Here is a 13,642-nt window from a genome sequence, read left to right as displayed (position 1 = left end):
TCCGTTCACCTTTAATCTAAACCAAATGACATTTGCACCGGAGGTTAAAACACGATTTGCTACAACATCCTCGCTGCTCCCCGTGCGTGGCTAATCCGAACCCCACGCGACATTTGCGCGGGAGGTTCAAACACGCTTTTAAACAACCTGCTGGAGGCGGCAGCGACGCGGTGCGAGATAACAGCCCAGTAGCGCGCGCGCCGCCTTGCGTTCGCTGATGCGCGATCACTTCCTGAGGCGCAGCAAATATGCGTCGTGCCCGAGAATACAGCAGTTTGCGCTGCGCGAAAATTTCACATTAGGGATAGTAATCGTAAGTGCATTTTTTTTTCGTGGCAGCTTTTAATTTGAGGGGGGGGGGATGTTTATATAGTTGCAAATAAAAATGGGGAGGCATGGCGCTCTATGAAAGTGGCGGACCAGCGAAGGTGTACAAAATGCACATCACACACATGGTTCGAGAATGTACCTACAATCGCTTGATAATGGCTTTGTGATTATTTAATGAGAATTGGAACGACCAGAGTATTATTCTAGGCATGGAGGAAAGAAAAGGTTAGGAGAGGCCTTGACGTCACATTTGTGAAGCCGAGTCCCGCCATGACTTGAGCCCACGGAGCCCAGCACTCTATCCCATCATCCTTTGCTGTCTCCGGTTTGATTTGACTAACATGGCGTCGCCCTGCCCTCCCGCTTCGAAGCGAAAACAGCTTCGTCGATAATTCCTCGGTGCGATGTCATCTTCTAAGCTGTTGATTTCGCCTTCAATTTGCCCATTCCAACCCTCACCTAAAGTTTCAATCGAAAAACGGCCTTCGTTTTTGAGATAGAAGGACGATTTTTCAACTCTTAAGCCTGGAAAAGCAGCGTTTGTCGTCGTCATAGCAACAGGCTCGCGGGATGGCGAACGCAGACGCCTCCGACGGCAGAGTTTTCAAACTGGCCTAATTTAAAAACGTTTGTCGTAGCGACTGCGTTGGTCTGCAAGCGTAGCGAGGCAGCCACATAGCAAGCGCATTAAAAATTTGTCCGTTCTATTCGCCCAAATTTGGTCGCCGCAGTTGTAAACAAGTAAGCAACATTGTCTATGGGCTCAAGAAAATCACGTGACTTCCTCCACACTTTTCGCAATGCATTGGGGTGCTCGGGGCCTCTCCTGAGTATTCTTTCCTCCATGATTCTAGGAGACAAACGGGGGCCTGTCCGTATCTCTCCCGTGCATATCTCTGCTTTGACAGCAGACCATAATTTTGTAACGTTTATAGCAGCCAATTCAATCAATCAATAATTTCATTACAACAACGTCACTGGCGGGGATGGTGGTCAAAAATCCACCAACAGGCTTGGTGGAGTCCCCGGCCCGGTGCAGAAGGCAAGCGGTAGCAGGGATTGTGACAAGTAGGTGAAGCTCGAACAGGCGGTACTCTAGCTGATACAGTCGCCTTAGCGACAAATTGTCATGTAAATATTTTGGAGAAATCTTCTATAATACAAGAGTACAATCCTTATTCGCGGCAAAGTCGGCGATGCCGCAAGGCGTTCTAACTCGAGGAGCAGAAGGAAGTAGTGTTTCAACAAAGTCGGATGATAAATGAGGGTATAGACCTTATGCAAAAGTGCCGCCATCTACCGAAGAAAAACGAAACGAGCACGCGACGCCTTGTTGGGGGATGGCGGTCGCAGGAATGTTGGCACGCAGTGTGCGAAGGGCTTTCTCGGCTTGCCGATCCTTTTATATTCAGATGTAAGCGCAGAAAAATGAGCGACGAGTGATCTGTGGACCTTTCTCTGTTGCCCACATTTGCGAGCGACTTCGTAAATACGCATTATGCATCGAAAAAGCAGTCAGGGAGGCACCGGCAGGGAAGCTTTTGGAGGCTGTTGCGTTTCTTTTTTTTTTTGGCTTTGAGAACGGAAACATTGAAAGTACATCCGTGATGGTTCGCATATACTGCGGGTTTCTCAGGAGGTCATTCCTGAAACGCTTAGAAACTTGCGGGCTATCCTGAGGTTGACATGGGGAAAGGGGGTTCAGAAAGAGTGTTATGCACAAGTACGCTATGCGGATGAGTGCACATTTTTACTGATTAGTGGATGAAATGTAGAGGCGCCGTCAAAAGTATTTGGAACACGGTCTCGTAAATTTGTAGAAATTTCTTTTTATCGGCTGCATTGGTGCGCGTTTAAAGGAGTGCTCCCTAATAACAAAAGCTTCCTAGCTGTAAACCGGTAATGGCTGTCTTAAAACCAGAAAGACAAATACTTCTTGATATTCACAGATCATTGTTCCAACTACTTATGTTTGCACCTGTACAACTAAGTAAGCACAGCTGGTTCAAAATTGCTGGGAACAAAATAGTTTGCTCCTGCATTTCAATTACCCTCAAGTAAAAATTGTAAAGGAGACAATGTTACGGACATGCTTGCATATAAGCAGCCCACCTGTGTAGATAGTTAACAGCGCCGAAGAACTCTTACGTGCCTTGTTTGTACAATGCTCGACGATGGGGCTGTTAGATGCGCGCACGTGACAATCAATATACGCTTCCGCCTAGGCACTTAACTCAGGGCCGCTGGTAACTGTAGACCTCTATCGACGTCCATGGCGTACGCGTGTAACACTCCTCGAGATGGCATGATGGATCAGCGGGGAGACGCTGCCTACCGAGCCAACATTCGTGACCGTAATGGTCGCAGCGATAGGAGAAAGTGTTGCCAGGAGCACCCCTTTGCCGGCAGATGGTATGAAGGTGGTAATCATAGTCCTCCGCACTCTTCCCCGCCTTCCCAATAAACCGTTGTTGCCCTCTTCATTCGCATTCTGGCGCCGGCACGTTGCGTTTTTGCGCCATCAGTAATAGCATCCGTGCTTGCCGTCGCGTTTCCAGCGGCAACGACGCTCTGCCTGCTTCGGGAAATCGTACTGCATGGCGACAATCCACGTACCGCCGACGTGTGGTTGCGTCACCACCATCCAAGACGAGAAGAGCAGAAAACCTCAGAGCTATCCATCTTGAAATTATTCCCTCACTGAGTCATTATCTATCTATTCGCCTCGACTTTGGTGTGGTTTCACACAGGCCTCCTAAAAGGACGCGATTTCTGCCGTGGGCATTCCGCGTGAGTCGTACCCTGCTGTCGTCACGGGGGTGTGAACGGCGCTCACTCGATCGCCGTTTCCTCGAAAGCGTAACCGGTGCTGGCCTATACTTTGCGCTGTTCGGCAGCAGCGGGCCTTGAAAGCGCTTCCCGTGTATACGTTGGGTAAGCCTTCTCACCATGTGGTTAGCGCGGGCCATTGCAACGCGGCGTCCTTCGAGGCGTCCGTTAACGGCCTGAGGGGTGGTTCCGAGAAAGAAGGATGGGGTATGCGGCCGTGATGGGGCTGGAAAAGTCCGCGGCGTAACCTAACGTCTCTCAAAGGCAGACGACAAACATTTCCACTAACGTGAAGCCTGGGGAGGGGCGAAGCATGCAGTGTATAAGTGTCTTGGCGCCTTGGCGTTTTTGCCAACGCAGATGAAACAGTTGGGGTTACGGTAAAGGTATACAGCTTTGGTATAAAAGTCTCTTGTCTTTGATGCACGACGTGCTCTAGCGCGAGACGTAAGCGAGTGTCCCGGTGTTTTTTTTTTATTTATTTATTACGTCTTACGTTCTAGCGCGAGGCGTAAACGAGTTTACCGGTGTTTTAGTACCGTGACTACATGAGACGACTATTACGACGACGACGACGACATGAGACGCCGACAGCCCGAGACCCTAAGATGCTTCGCCCCTAAAAGAAGGAGAGGAAGGGAAGCGATAAAGAGTTTCAAAATGGTGAAAGGAAAAATCCGAGAACACCTAAGTACCTCTTATGAGTTGTCAGGGCGGAATCATCGATGACCCTTTGAACGCCACTGAGTGCTCCTTCCAGCTCTGCGCTACAAGTAACTGTTGCTGTTGCGCCGCTGGGCGAGGTCAGCGCCGCCCGTGCTTCATTGCCACCGACCACCACTCTCCCACCCCGTCTTCACTGTTCGCATTCTCGCCACGTGACTTTGCGCAGGCACACGCGCAGCCTGACCATTCAACTATTACGCATACTGTGCTGTGGAGCGCTTCGCGGGTGACCCCTCGGCTTCCAACGCCGACGCCAACGTTTTTTTTTTTTTTTTCATGGGCAATTGATGCTTTCGCATTCAAATCCACCACATGGTTACACAAACGTAATGGGATTCTGAGTCTTCGCGCTGCCTCGTAGCTCCCTTTGTCAGAGTATCCATATCCATATAGAGTATCCATATAGAGTAACTATAAATTTTTGCCACGTTGATAGTAAATAATGATTACTATTATCGTACATTATTACCTACACCGACTCTCTACAAGTACACTGATAACGATGATGGATAGGCGGGCACGGAAAGAGCGAACACCCAATATCGTCCACGTGACCGCCAGCGCATACGGTGTAAAGGTGACCGCACGCACATTGCCACCAACGGCCAAGTTTTATCAGAGTCCTTCAATGCCTTTCTGGTCATGAAACTTCGCCGTCACGCTATGGGAGAGCTTTGTTCGCTGCCACGCCGCGGCGCTGGTGTTGATCGGAGGGCAGCCGGGGGCGTGGTCAGAGCGTGTTTGGCAGGGAACGGACCACAGAGTAAGATAAAATAGACGCTGGCCGCCTTACCTGCAGTGCGCTTTCGCTTTTCGGGTCGTGGGCCGCTCAAATGGACTTATCATTTTGTGAGTGGCGAAAAAATTTGGTGCGAACGGGCATGCTGCTACTGCGTTTCTGCCTGCCGGTCTGGCTGCAGAGCAGCGGCGGCCGCTCCATGGCCTCCGATCTGCGGTTGCGCCCCTCGCGGTAGCCTTTGTCCCCGTACGAAACTTGGCCGGGAGTTTATGACCAGAGAAGCATTGAAGGACTCTGGTTTTATGCTTCGCTGAGCGTAAGTGTTATGTTGGAACGCTGCGTGGCCCCTGAATCAGGTGACCTCCCTCTAAATGCGCACGCAGCTTAGGAAGTATCAAGCTTAAGATTATCCTTATATGTTCGTTAGATTAGTCCAGGTTTTATCTAACTCGTGTATACCTTACCCGGTAGTCGAGGCTTTAGCTTACTCCGGCTAATACCTGCGCTACACGAAAAACTTCACTGGATGATGGAGTTGATGGCTTCCGAAACTCTCGTTTCTTTGGCTATATAAAGAGGTCGACCGAGAGCCTTTCCTGTGCACCGTGTTGAAAGTGCAGTTCACTCGACATACCATCCGTTCGAAGGCCCTAGCTTGAACGCGCTGCGTATATAACAACGACGTCTACTTGCATAATAACCAGTGGACTCGCCTTCATCAGATTAGGATCCACAATTCCTGTGTCTTACTTTGTACCCTCTGTACCAGTTTTGTATCGCACTCTAATGGAGGCCTGTTCACTGGCCCATGTACAAGCAAACCTCCCCAGTCTAAAATCACAACAGGAATACCGCAAAAACCTAACACGAATTCCTATCGTACGACAGAAAACTTTAGAGTCACAACAGAACTCCATTTGTTACGATAAACCCATCTGTTGCAACGACACACATTTCTTCCGTAACGACAAAAGTAAATTTTCTCAAAGACAAACATTCCTGTAGTTACAACAGAACTGCATTTACGCTACTCTTCACAATGGGCAATGACAATCAAAACATGTGCAACTACCGATGGAACATCAAGATCACGACAAGACACAAATTCGGCACGACGGAACATCAACATCCGGACAGGAATACGACTCACGACAGAACACCGCAGAGTCCCGACACGACAAGACTACGACAAGACGACAGTACGACACGCGAAAATACGACAAAACTACAGAATTTTTTTCTCTCGTCTTTTTCGACTGGGTCGTTGTTGTCAAAGGGTGAACTGAAGGGCTTGTTGGTACATCATTCTTGGTACATCAGCCCTTGTTGGCACAAGCGCTTGTTGGTACGCTTGTGTCGTCTATTACTTGCTCAGTCCCGTCTTCCGCGTTGTTTTTACACTGACTCGTTGCTGTTTCCACGCGTTGCCCGACGAACCTTACCGTTTAGCGCCATTTTTGCTACCCTGCTTCGTTTCTACTTTAAACACACGCGCAGCTCAAATATATATGCATATATGCGTACGTCACGAGTTTCGCCCAGCTGTACTAATGATGTTCTACAGTGCATCAGGTTTCCCACTGTGTCCAATGTCCATACACCGAGTGTGGACTTGAAGCCCTGCTGAGGCATTCCTTCTTCGTGTGCAGTGTTGCGTTACACGACCCCGCAGATCGTACTTTGCTTTGACGGCGGCGCGGCGGGTGTCATTACCCGCCTCTCCTCCTCTCCGTAATTTTCCCTTCTTTACGAGGGCAGACTGCGGCTGGAGGGGGGAACGCGATGCCTCGGCGGTGCGGCTCCATTGTCGGCCGCGCTGTCGCGCGCCGCGCCCCTTGTGTCGGGTAGCCGACGCGCCACAACACTCGCTGGACCCCGCCCGACTCTGTCTGTCGGCGAGCGGCTCGTCTGTGTCTCGGCGGGCGCATTCGGAAACACCAAAAGAAAATAATGGGGCGCGCCTAAGGGTAGATCTGCAGCGCCACCTCAAAAAAAAAAAAAAAAAATCCCCGGCCATCTCCCCTAACGCGAAACCAGGGGAGGGGCGAAGCATGCAGTGTACAGGTGTATTCTTGGCGCCTTGGCGTTTTTCCCAACGGCGATGAAACCGTTGGAGGGTTGAGGTATACAGCTTTGCTGTAAAATCCTCGTCTTTGAAACGCGAAGCTCTCTAGCGCGAGCCGTAAACGAGTGTGCTGGTTTTTTTTTTTTTTTTTTTTTTTTCATACGCGTTACGACGCGCTCCAGCGCGAAGCGTAAACGAATGTCTCGGTGTTTTTGAAGTACGCGTTACGTTCTTGCGCGAGGCGTAAACGAGTTTTCCGGTGTTTTAGTACCGTGATTACATGAGACGACGATGACTACGACAACAGGAGACGCCAACAGCCCCTGAGGGGCTTCGGCCCTAAAACAGTGATTTTACAGCGTAAGGGTTAGCACCGCGACTGCTGCAGTCGCGGTGCTATAAGGCGCTTGCTATAAGGCGCTTGCAGGAAGTTGATGCATGTGAAACCCAGTTGGGCATGTGCTACAGTGGGCGCAGACTCACACATTCGCGGAGGAATTCGTGATGCCTTCATAAAATGGCTTTGGGGGATGGAGGAAGAGAAATACCGTTAATGATAAGGAGAAGTCAGCCCGACAGCGAGCTTGGCCTGCTACTCCATATGGACATGAGAGGCGAGGGCGAAAATGGGCGAAGAAAGCGAAGACACAAAAACTCATACAAACACTAGCGAGCGCAGATAAGCTCACACAAACTGACTGACTAACGCACACACAGCACACCTACAGGGGTAAAGTTAAGGGAAATGTTCGCACAGTTTTGTTCAGGCCGGAATCTCGGAGAAATGACACTAAGGCCCTTGTCGAGTGCTGGGCAGTCGAGGGCCACGGCTTGCGAAAGAAGAATACTCATTTAATAAATTAAAATAAATCAACAATTTTAACCGTTCATTCATTTTTATTCAATGCTGACTTTTGGTGACGCTGAATTTCGTGGCCCGCCGCTGTATTCCTTCTTCGGATGTGAGCAAAATGAACGCATCCACAAGGGGGGATCGGCCAAGTCGCGAGCGAAGAACCAGCGCAGCGCTGGTGGAGGACCGCATTCACGGGGAACTTGCGTAAAAAAGGGGGCAAACACCGTGCGAGTAGCCCAGCTACCCACAACCAGATCACGTAGCGACGACAGAAGAGTGAACGCCAAACACTACGTGACTGCGAAGTGATCTATCCCTACCTTAGCCGTTGCTTGCCTACGAAGAGCGCTGGATCGACCTCTCCGGCTACGAAATTTCAGCCGCGCCAGCTCAACTTGGTGAACATCGCATGCACTGCTTGTATTGCAAGTCACGTGATGCCACCTGGCACCTCATTTTTCCCCAATTACAAATTCATTTGAAGTCAATATACTCTGTCCGCATGCCGCATAGGCCCATCTTGCGCTCGGAATTCAAGCATAAATGGCACCACCGGGCGGAGGGTAACAATAATGGCGTTTATTTTAGCTGGTCGGGAAGCAAGACAAGGGCATGCGAGCACTTGACACGCGTTTTCCTACAGTAGGTTATACCCTGTATTTTGGCCAGGCAGGCCGAGAATATTTTTATCTGGCTTACCTTGCATGCAGGACAGGTAGTTGAACCATGCAAAACATAGGATCAGTGTGACGCCACCTCTTATTTGCGCGATGCCTAATTACGACCATAATTGCGACCCGGCAGGGCTAGCAAAAAGGAGAATGCTTTAGCCACAGTTGAACCTATAAAAATTCATTTCGCAAATTTTCTGAATTAACGGACAAATTAAGATTCCTTCCGCAGTTTCCCACAGCCTTCATACTTTCAAGATTTTACGAAGTTTCCCATTTAACGAAAAACATTCGATGGGCCCGGTAACTTCGTTAGATCACCGTTCAACCTCATTAGAAAACTGTTTAAAACGCAGTAACGGGCTGCCATAATTCCCCGACGTTTAAAAAAAACGAGTTAATCAAGTACCTTTACGTAGCACTGACCGAGAGAAACTCTCGTGCCGTGTAATGTACGCACTCTTTTCTGAATACATGCAATTCACCGTTGCACCTGACCACACCAATTATTTTTTTCGCGGTGTCACCAACAAAATAAGAAAAAAGTGCCTGTATTTGGAAACAGAGCACGGAGTCAGCGTGCACTTACGGGTCACCATTACGCCAGATAGGCATGGTAGTTGAGGAGCACGTTCTTAGCGCTTTCACAGAACCTACGTGTTACACACCCGCTACAGCGATGAGGCAGATATATGCGGAGCTGATCACGCCTTATCTTCTTGCAAACTACGACGCGAGCCGACGCACCCGGGAGGATTCTTCTACATTTGAGCCCCGAATCAAAACGCGGCCTCCGCTCTTGAGGTTCGAACCATCGGTAGATTCGATACAACCATTCCCCATCTCATGTTCTAGGAGGAGGAGGAGGAGGAAGTGATTGTTGGGGATGGGGGAAGCGGAGATAGAGGCCGATAAGTGTCTGGCGTTACCCCGACACCTCAACCGGCCGAACGGAAAGGAGGAGGAATAGTGGAAGAGAAGGCGTATTAATTATAGTAAATTCTGAGTGGGCAGACTTGAGGATTGCGTATCATAAGATACTGCCTACCGTTTGAACGGAAGCCGGCTGTCGCTAAGCCGCAAGTGGGTCGCCCTTCACACTGCCCGGCCGGCGAGCTGAATGCAAAAACGACGAGAAAAATGCAACTTCCATTACGGAATGCCTTGAGGCAGGTGTGAAACCCGTAATTTCAATCGAAAAAGGTCCCTTTGCTCTTTTGATAAATATTCTTCAAAATGCTATTTTCGTCAAGCCTTTCGCGAAGAGCAGAACGGACTCCCTTCCCTGCTCGTACACAGAGCTGCCTGCCGGGCAGCGTTCGTGGCGGAACGCAGCCGACGCAGCACAGCAACAAGCGTGTTGCTCTTGTCTCGCAGCCCCGACACCCCCCGGGATGGGGCCCCGCATCGAGGCCAATTTGCGGTTGAAAGGCAACGCCGTTGTTGGCTGCTCTAACTGACGAGAATGAACGCCGCGGCCGCGACACGAACCAACTGGGCCGGACATGACGTCGCCGTTTCGGTGCCGGCATCGTCACTTCTCTATTTCCCGGCGCCGCCGTTCCCCGCGCTTGTCATGGGGACACGTAACTGCTACGTCAGCACACGCTGCGGCCCCCGCAACGGGATGGCAAGCGTTCCACGACGCGCGCAGCTTTGATTGTGCTTCAAAAGCGAAGCCCCCTCCTTTCCTTCTCCCGGCCTTTCATTTCTTTCGCGGCGAGGAGAGGAGTTGGGTTTCCTGGGAGCTCTGCCGCTCTGTCTGTAACCGGTTTGCCAAGCGGCCTCACTTGCCGCCGAACGCGCAGCAGTCGGTGGCTGCCGGCCAGTCGGCTAACACAAGCGTGTTCGCAGCGTTCGGCCGGCCTGCGCATCGGCCCCCCAGCGTCCAAGCCGTGCTGCTCGTCATGGTGACGTGAGATACCACGCCGGACAGCCCTTTTCTCGCGACTGGCAACGATCAAGTCACCTTGGACGCGAGTTTCTTTACTCTGTGAGTGCGTTTTGACCCACACCGAGCGTCACCATGTTTTACATGCTGGTTGCCCCGCTCCACCGAGCGGTCAAAATCAACCGCATCGTGCTCGACAACCAGATCTTCAGGCTGCACTACAAAGCCACGTCACTGCTGCTGCTCATGTTCAGTATCCTTGTGACCAGCACGCAGTACTTCGGCGACCCCATCGACTGCATCCAGCATGACTCGGTGCCTGCGAACGTCATCCGCACATTCTGCTGGATCCACTCGACCTTCAACGTGCCCGAGGCCTTCAACGCGACGGTGGGCGTTAACGGCGTCCCGGCCCCGGGCATCCAAAAGTACACGCCCGACGAAGTGCGGCGCTACTACGGATACTACCAGTGGGTCTGTATGGTCCTCTTCTTGCAAGCGGGCTGCTTCTACGCCCCCCGCTACCTGTGGAAGTGCTACGAGCAGGGCCTCATTCGGAGCCTCGTCCAAGACCTGGACTGTCCCATCAAGGAGGCCTCGGACGTGTGCACGAAGGTCGAGACCATCGCTCGCTACGTCAGGAGCCACCTGAACATGCACGGCCGCTACTTCGGCTGGTACGTGACCGCCGAGGTGCTCAACTTCGTCAACGTCATCGGCCAGATCCTGCTGACGGACTCGTTCCTCGGCAACATGTTCACCACCTTCGGCACCGACGTGCTGAACCACCACCAGCAGGACCCCGAGACGCGCAACGACCCCATGATCTGGGTCTTCCCCCGCATCACCAAGTGCTCCTTCCACCTGTACGGCTCGTCGGGCGACGTGATGAAGCACGACGCGCTGTGCCTGCTCGCGCAGAACATCATCAACGAGAAGATCTACATCTTCCTGTGGTTCTGGTGGGTGCTGCTGGCCGTGCTCACGGGTGTCGAGCTCGGCTACCGCCTCATGACCATCGTGGTGCCCAAGGTGCGGGAGGTCATCCTGCGCTACCGCGCCCGCATGGCCGACCGCCGCATGCTCGAGACGGTGACCAAGCGGGTGTCCACCTCAGACTGGTTCCTGCTCGACCTGCTCTGCAAGAACATGAACCCCGTCCACTACCGAACCTTCATCAACGAGCTCGCCAAGTCCCTGGAAGACGAGTACGGCAAGAGGCTGCTAGGGGGCGTCGACACGACCAACACCAGCACCGTCTGAGCGGACGCCGCGTTCGTGTTTTGCTGCGCGCGGGCAAAGATAAGACGACATTCATCCTGGAAGGAACTGAGTTTTAACAACGGGCTTGACCCGGCTTGTCACTTACGGATGACTTGTCCCCTATCTCTTTGAAACGAGCGCGTCTGCGCGATTGTGACAAGGTTAGAGATGGAAATCTTTACCGCTATAGGCGGCGGGAAATGTGTTTACCCGCACAGTCAGAATCGATAGCCGGCAGTGTGCTTTTTTTTTGTCATTATTTTCAACTCGAGTCAGGTTACGCTCGTAATTATAAGGTCCCAAGGCGAAAGTAGGGCTGATCGTAGAATTTTTAGTGTTGCTTGAGTTTCAATATCACTTCCCATTTCCCCGTACGACCGTCTAGACGGTACACCTTTGAGGAAGCGTATTCCGGAGCGCTGTTCATATCTTCGCGGCACTTCGTTGCCAACTGCTGTGTTTTTGTTTACACTATGCTTTCTGGTTTTGAGATGGCATCAGTGCGCGAGGCACTTCGGAAACGTGTGCAACCCGAGGGTAATCGCCAAAATACTACTGTTTTTTTTTTGTTTTTTTTTTTAGCCAGAAGGCCACGAAAGTTTTTTTCCCCGCCTTTCCAAGTCGCTCTCCCATTTATCTCCATATGCTATTTGCTGCCATGACCACGTAAGAAAGCCAGATGCCATATGGGAATGCTAAGGGCGCGACAGGTTGCATGTTTGTAGGTCATAACTAAGTAGGTGCGAGTGTGAAAGTGTTGGCGTATTTAAAAAGCTCGTTCCTAGCGGCTGACAAAGAATGTTATCACAATATTTTACTTGGGGAAACTTGGTGGTGCAAGTAGGGCTCTAGGTTCGTATTTTTGTTCCCAAGGTATCGGCGAAGCAGGGTTTTTTTTTTTTTTAGGGAAACATGTTTTTTACTGAAAAAAGTACGTTTCGGTGTACAGTGATACACAAGCCGCAGCTACTTTTCTTTCGTGCGCGTGTGCCTTGAATGCTTTTTTGTGTTCGCCGTGCTGAATGATTTTGCTGTGTGTGACGTGACGAGTGAACTTCATCGACCAAGGTGCCACGTGGACATTACGCCGTGTGTTTTTCTCGCTGCATTAGAGCCAATCAAAAATGTGCAAACAACTGTTGTCACAATTTCATCTTACACGTGACGAGGAAAATATACGTTCACGAAATCAAGCGGTGTTTTTTGGTGCACTTCCTTTCGGTGCTGGCGTGTAGCCCCGTTCGAGGTGGGAGGCTACGTCACGCCCAGCGCGCTCGACCCAACACTTCGGCGGTGGATTTGATTGGTCAAAACTGAACGAGCCATTTTTGGTTTAAAAAAATTGGCTGGTGATTACGATACTCCGTAATGGGATATTTGGGCGCAGCTGTTTAGCTGTTCTGACTGTGAAAAATATGTTGAGGCAAAGAATTCCAGACGGACATATTTGTATGGTTACAGAAAACTTGCATTTGCAGTGGCTGACGAAGCACATGCCCCGGTTGCCTCGCTGATTGTCCAGACCTCACTCGGGGTTCTCGCGTCTGAGCCTCCGCTGTGGCAGCTCGTTTAGCTGCAGCGGCTACGAAGCGCGCGACCGGTTGCCTCACTCGCAGTTCAGCACTCACTCCTGATGGCTGCACTGCGCTGAGGCAGCTACCACTCGTGGGTTCTCTCGACGGCAGCGATAGTGAGCCTCTGCGTCGGCGGCGCGATATGCGTCTCCGGAAGGGACCGTGCACTGCGTCTTGGGAAGCGAACGCACACAATCGTCACGCGCGCGCTCCCCCTAACGTCTTTTCCAAGCGTCGCGCAGACGAGTGTCTCATGCGGGCTCAGCATACTGTTTCGGTTATTTTAGATTTATTTGTTTTTTTTAAGGACGTTGCAATACGGCCTACCGCCACGTGCTGAGAGCACACCTAGAAGTTGCGTAAGGCTAGACTGTAGCTAGAGACATAAAACTGCTTATCTGCACTCGTTAGTGAAAAACAGGCCGACATGGCTTTGCCCCCCCCCCCTCCCCCTCCCCAACGGCTACCTCAACCCCGAGCTTAAAAATTTCTTTGTCCCCTCCTCTTCCCGCCGCGTACGCCCGTAGGGTCGACCATGTCGTGTTTAAGCTTCTACTTGAAAATCTCGCTTGACTTGAGAAATGACCCAAACACTGTACAAAGGGTTGCCATCTGGGTGGGCAGGTCTGTTGACTTGCGGAATATGCTTAGGGGCTTAGTCTGAATTCCGATTTTCTCATCTTTTTCGCTGTATTGTA

The 13,642-nt window shown here is 51.2% G+C and overlaps 1 protein-coding gene across 1 annotated transcript; it reads left to right on the top strand.

Moving 5' to 3' along the window:
* The first annotated feature begins 9,915 nt into the window (after positions 1 to 9,915).
* Positions 9,916 to 12,563, top strand: LOC144172336 (innexin inx2-like). Its single transcript, XM_077701095.1, has one exon. It carries the CDS (start codon positions 10,243 to 10,245, stop codon positions 11,368 to 11,370), a length of 1,128 nt encoding a protein of 375 aa, XP_077557221.1. The 5' UTR covers positions 9,916 to 10,242; the 3' UTR covers positions 11,371 to 12,563.
* The last annotated feature ends 1,079 nt before the right edge of the window (positions 12,564 to 13,642 follow it).

Source organism: Haemaphysalis longicornis, unplaced genomic scaffold, assembly GCF_048455015.1.
Source record: "Haemaphysalis longicornis isolate Haplotype H1 unplaced genomic scaffold, Haemaphysalis longicornis Haplotype H1 scaffold_20, whole genome shotgun sequence".
NCBI classification, from domain to species: Eukaryota; Metazoa; Arthropoda; class Arachnida; order Ixodida; family Ixodidae; genus Haemaphysalis; species Haemaphysalis longicornis.
This window is presented reverse-complemented; position numbering and strand designations above follow the sequence as displayed.